The sequence below is a fragment of the Hypanus sabinus genome, chromosome 6 (genome assembly GCF_030144855.1).
Source record: "Hypanus sabinus isolate sHypSab1 chromosome 6, sHypSab1.hap1, whole genome shotgun sequence".
Classification (NCBI taxonomy): domain Eukaryota; kingdom Metazoa; phylum Chordata; class Chondrichthyes; order Myliobatiformes; family Dasyatidae; genus Hypanus; species Hypanus sabinus.
In genome coordinates this window covers 37,548,963-37,555,117 of record NC_082711.1, presented here as the reverse complement: position 1 = coordinate 37,555,117, position 6,155 = coordinate 37,548,963, and the positions used below count along the sequence as shown (strand labels likewise).

The 6,155-nt window shown below is 46.4% G+C and overlaps 1 protein-coding gene across 1 annotated transcript; it reads right to left on the bottom strand.

The window, feature by feature from the left end:
• Nucleotides 1-216: 216 nt before the first annotated feature.
• On the bottom strand, nt 217-4,836 carry fzd8a (frizzled class receptor 8a). Its single transcript, XM_059971921.1, has one exon. The coding sequence runs from the start codon at nt 2,607-2,609 to the stop codon at nt 825-827; it is 1,785 nt and encodes a 594-aa protein (XP_059827904.1). The 5' UTR covers nt 2,610-4,836; the 3' UTR covers nt 217-824.
• Between the last annotated feature and the right edge of the window lie 1,319 nt (nt 4,837-6,155).

Genomic DNA, 6,155 nt, shown 5'->3' with positions numbered 1-6,155 from the left:
TTATTTGATTCAAAAGGCTCACTCCTACAGATTAACCCCATTGAATTGGCCCTCGTTTAAAAAATTATGTACTCAGCCCGTGGGCAGCCAGGTAAAAAGTTCAACAATTACCAAAACAGTTTTTCGCCTAAACTAACATCCCTCGACATGCTGCCCAAAAGTATATGTACGCGTTTCCTGCAGAAATAAAAGCCTCAGGAGTGTTTGCAAACGTGATTAAATCAAAAGTTGTTTTATTGTCAAAATAGAATAATTGCTTCAAATATTTCTGATGCTCTGGCTGAAGCAACCACTAGACTTTTTTTTAATACAAAAAATTTACATACTCTGTATATACTTCAAAAACACTTTTGTTATTTACACAATTTACAAGTTTGCGTTCATAGTACAAATAAATACAACTTTTGCAAGAAACCCGTATTACATGGGATATATTCTTTTTTTTAAAAAAAACAGGATTTTAAGGCCGGTTGTTGCACCCAGTATGTTAAGATGTGTCAAGTACGCCATTTTTGTTCCTCCGTTTTAAGTGTACTTTAACAGATGCCAGCAATTAAGAGGACTCAGTCTTTGCTTGTACACAAAACAAACTGCCGACAGTTTTTTTAAGTTCCTCCTCTTGAGCACATTGCAGTGGAAAATGATTTTCCTCCCACACTTGTCCTGTGCATATAAAATGAATTTAAAATGATTTAGTGACAGCACCGGTTACTCCTTCACTTCTGACTAATGGATACCATTAGAGTTCATTAACATGTTAATAAAGATGCTGGGCGAGAATCATGGGGGGGGGGGGGGTGTTTGAAAGTCTGTGCGAGGAGAAGTCAAACCTGGGATAACGGCACTTGCTTGGGGTAAGACATAGAACTGGCCGTGCCTGATCTCCAGGTTAAGCCGGTGCTGGCGTCGCTGTACATAGAGCCGCCGGTACCTTTGCTGCTCCAGCAACAACGCGTGCAGAAGGCCCTCCAAGACTCCAGCGTCTTACCCGACCAGATCCAGACCCCCGAGGTGATACCCACCAGCAGACACATGAAGTACTTTAGCATGAAGACGGCGTAGTCCGGTTTCCTGACCGCCTGCCCGCCTCCACCGTGCTGCGGTGACTGATCTCCCGGGCAGTGGCAGTTGTGGCTTACCTCCCAGCTCGGCCGGTTGTGCTGCTCGTAGAAGTAGCAGGCCACCACGATGGTGGCGGGAACGGTGTAGAGCACGGTGAAGACCCCGATGCGGATCATCAGCTTCTCCAGCTTGTCGGTCTGGGCGCCGCCGCCTTGCTTGATGACCCGGCGGATGCGGAAGAGGGAGACGAAGCCGGCCAGGAGGAACATGCTGCCGATCAGCAGGTAGATGACCAGCGGCGCCAGCACGAAGCCGCGCAGGTTGTCCAGGTTTTGGTTGCCTACGTAGCAGATGCCGGCCACCGGGTCGCCGTCCACAGAGCTGAGGGCCAACACAGCGATGGACTTGACGCTGGGCACCAGCCAGGCGGCCAGGTGGAAGTACTGCGAGTAGCCGGCGATGGCCTCGTTGCCCCACTTCATGCCGGCGGCTAGGAACCATGTCAGGGACAGGATGACCCACCAGATGGAGCTGGCCATGCCGAAAAAGTAGACCAGCAGGAAGACCACGGTGCAGAGCGCCGGTCCCGTCGTCTCGTAGTGAACGTGCTGCTCGGAGCCGAGCTGGCGGCGGCCGCAAGCCACGCTCTCGTGGCCGGCCACCAGCCGCACCAGGTAACCGGCCGACACGAAGAGGTAGCAGGCGGAGAGGAAGATGATGGGCCGCTCGGGGTACTTGAAGCGCTCCATGTCGATGAGGAAGGTGGCGACGGTGGCCAGCGTCGAAGCGAAGCACAGCACCGACCACAGGCCGATCCAGAAAGCGGCGAAGCTCCGCTCGTCCGCGCTGAAGTAGGGGTCGTGACACGGCACGGCACAGTTGGCCAGGCGGCCGGTGCTTACCCGGTTGTAGAGCGGGTGCCGCTCGCTCTTCAGCTGCACCATGGGCGCCCGACACTGGCAACCCGCTTGACACGGCGGCGGCGGCGGCGCCGGTCCCGCTCCTCCACGGCCCCGGTCCCGCTCCTGGCCCGGCTCCGAATGCGTCGGCCGCCCCGTGGGCTGGAAGGGGGCGGCGGGCGCGGCACTGGTCAGCTCGGTGCGGTTGTAGTCCATGCACAGGGTCCCATCGGGGCTGTCCTGGCGAGGCAGCCTCTCGCATCTCATTCTGTCGGGCCAGGCGAAGCCATACTGTCTCATGAGCGGCGCGCAGCCCGCTTTCGCCCGCTCGCACACGCTGCGGCACGGAGGCAGCGGTTTCTTGTAGTCCTCCAGGCAGATCGGCGTGTACATGCTGCACAGGAAGAAGCGCAAGTCGGCCGAGCACTGAATCTCGACCAGCGGCCAGAACTGGTGCACTTCCAGGCCCGCCTCGTCCTGCGAGTCGTGGTTGAACTGGTTAGGCATGTAGGTGTAGTTGTAGCCGATACCCTTACACAGGGGCACGGTGATCTCCTGGCAGAATAGCTCCTTGGCGGCGGCCCCGCTCGATCTGTGCAGTAAAGCCAGGGCAGACAGCAGGTAGACCTCCAACAGGCAACTCTCCATGTCTCCAGCAGCCTTATTCCGTCTAGTCTGGGCTTTTTCCTTTTTTTTGTTCCTGAATGCCCGGCAGACTGTTTATAAACACCAATATAGATCCTTAAATAAACGCAAAGTGCAAATGTCCCCCCACCCCCCCCTGTCCCTCCTCCGGATCTCTCAGCACAACATGCGGATCAGATTCACATTTAACTCCTTCAGACTTGGCAACGCAGCTACAGTCCACCGCATGCAGAGGCGACAAGCAGGAGCGATACAACATTAGCCCTGCAGGCGTGGGATCAAGATGGCTGTACACGACAACAGCACCTTAAAATAAAGCAAAACTTCACACAGTCCCTCTTCTAACTTTTTCCTTGCTTGGAAGACTGGGATTTCCCTTTCCTTTCAGCCGGTCAGTGGGAATCGCAAGAGACGCCGTTGTGTACCTCGATGGTAGACTCTTGTTATTGATGCACAGATTCTCGCTCCACCCCCCCCCCCCCTCTTCCAGCAAAAGAATAGCTCTCGAAATAAATTTCAGCGCCGAGACTCATTAATGATCGCTGAATGTGCTGGGTGCTTGTGACTGTTCTATATTTATAACACGAGGCAGGCCAAATCCCTCCCCCTTCCAGCTGCGCGTTACCAATCGGGGGGCGACAGGGGCGGGCAGATCCCTCGTCTCAAACCCATCAATTCTCGCCAAAGAGGCGAGATGCAGGGTGACTGTTCCCAGAGGGTCTGGGCGTTTAGCAGGTTAATTTTCGCTTGTTAGGACATCGCTGGGGGTTGTCTTACTTACTCCCTTCCTCGTCCAATGCGAATTATTTCGGTTTTTATTTTAATTGAAGCACTGATGTTTCTTTTGGCACTGGCTGTGTTTTCACGCCAGGGTTGGAATTGTTGGATCATAAAACGGGAGCCCAGGTTTGTCGAAAAAGCGAATAACAATTTTTAAAAAGAACAACACGGAATACAAGTGGCTGCTTTCGCTACTTTTTCTGGAGGTGGAAGGAAACTTCAAACTGAGCAGAACGTATTTCGAGGCGATGGAGAGAGATCGCAAATAAATGCTTGATTATCCAGCCAATCTTTTGTAATTCTGCCTGTCGCGGTGCATTTGCTCAGTTTGAACAGACGAGTTTTAGCTGGGCTTTTATAGAATTTAGTGCATGCGCTGAAAGAAAACTCGGCTCGCTCCTGTTCCGGATGAATTCACTTTACTGGGCAAGTTGCAAGTTAGAAGTTGCATTTATCGCCTATATTGAATTGTTCTCGAAGGCGACGACACTCTGCCCAAGTTATTTGGTATTTACAGTATACTGTTAACATATCAATATCTACTTAGGAAAGCGCAAACCAAACTGGCAGCAAAGATCACTTGAACGTACTTCGCAATTGGGCTGATAGTGGTTAGGCTAAGGTTACCCGAATATTGCATTTTTTGTTACATTTCCTCTCGCATAAACAGTATAAATTATATATATAAGTTCCAAAAAAAAAGCTGCTGAAACTTGCAATGCGCTGTTTCAGCCTGAAATCTCCAGAGTCTTGTTATATTATTAGAACCATGCCAGTAAACATGTCTGGAGCATGCATGTAGTCCAAGGTTGGATATCTTGAATAGTTAACAGCACTCGTGTGTTCACGATATTTTAATTTTTATTCATTCTTGTAGTTAGGGGCCAATTATTTATCATTCTGTGGCACCCCTCCACCTGACACTCAAATGAGTGTGAACCATAATGTTTTTTTTTGCAAGAATATTACAAAAACTTTAGGTTAATGATCCTCACTTATAAAAAGCATGCAGAGTATGATCCATTTGCCTGTGATTAATAGGAACCATGCTGCTCGGACATATTACTACATAGAGAGTAACATTAGTAGCAGCTCAAAAATAGCTTGGGATTACAGACTGCGTGAGCGACTGAAGACTCTATTCTTGAAGACTTAATCTTTGAAGCAGTGATTTAACAATTGTACAGTTTTGAAGCATGCTATTTGAATAGGACGTGAATATTATTATTGGCATTTCACTTTGTAAATCAGGAATATGCTACTAAAATAAAGTCAATAATTATTCAGTCATAGCATGACAGAACCAGTAAATCTACTGAGTGGGAGGACATTTACCGTAAGGGGCGCTGCTCAAAGCGACAAAATAGCCCTATTATTTAAACGGCAGCTTCTATACTAATCACCAGCTGCCATTAATTTCCATGTCATATGTGTCATTTTGGGGGTAATTACTATGAACTAAAAGTTTATTGATTTAAAATCTGCTAAATTAAAAGTGCAATGAAGATCAATACTAGACTTCCTGCTTCGGGATTACGTTATGGTTTTAGGCTGAGTTGCTTTACACATTGTGTAAAATGGAAAACTTCCCAGTGTTTCCAAAGTAAACCTCTGAAAAGTTTTCCTGCAGTGTCGTCAGAGTTGATTCCTCACTCTAAGTTTAAAGTGTTATGTATTTCTTAAGAATGAAAGGTGTCAAGTACATCAGTGGATTGTTTCTTAGTTTTCTTTGGATTAATTATTTTTGTCAAACTGCGCACAGTTCAGCCCAATTTGTATTCAGCATTGAGGTAGGTCAGATAAGATTGCATAGTAGGTGGGGAAACTACATTTGCTATCAAGACTCTTATATGATAGGATTAGGATTAGAACTAACTGTTCAATTAAATAGCTTTCTCAGTCTCAAAATCTTTCATCACACCTTCAAAAATATAAGAGAGAAAGTTTGCAAAAAGTCAGGAAGAACAACATAAAGGGAAAATCTAAGAAGTGTCCCAGATTATTACTAACCCTGACTTTGTAAAAATCACTCTGACAGTACCATAGTTGCATTAATTTAGTTCTTCCAGTTTGTCTACAAATGGTTTAAGGAGCTAACTCAGAGAATAAAGTAATAAGGAGAAAGATTCAATTATATTAATGTTTTATTATTACTCAGCAGGATACACTTTGAGTACTGGGTTAGCTTCTCCAAAATTTATTAATTTCATATTGGTTAAGCATAAAATGTTGGCAAGGTCATTAGGGAACTTCCTACATTTTCTCAAGCGATTCCTTAGTGTCCCTGAATAGGCACTCGAGATCATTAATTAAAAATCTCTTCCAAGGGAAAGTGCTTCTGGTAATGGAGTGCTGGGTACCTGCCTGGAATGCATGCTTTAATGACATGTAAACCCACACCCTTATAACTTTATGATAAGTGTGTAATTAAATTAATCAAGCAGGCATCAGTGCCTGGTGAATAGACTGACTGATTTGATTGCAGTTTGTTGCTCTACACACCTTTGAGCTATTGGAAAAATAGCAGGCTTAACTGAAGAAAAAAAGTAATGGATTTGCCATTAGTCACAGTATTTATGCAGCAAATAGATTGGCAGGTTAAGAAGAAGAATATTTAAAAAAGAAAGAAATAGAGAGATGAGTTCTGAATAGTGAGCTCTGAGACAGGATTATCAACTCAATTGTCAAAGACTACCAAGCTGAAGTAATCAATATACTTTGATTTCTATCAAAATCTCTATATCAAGAAGGAATCACAAGTATCTGAAT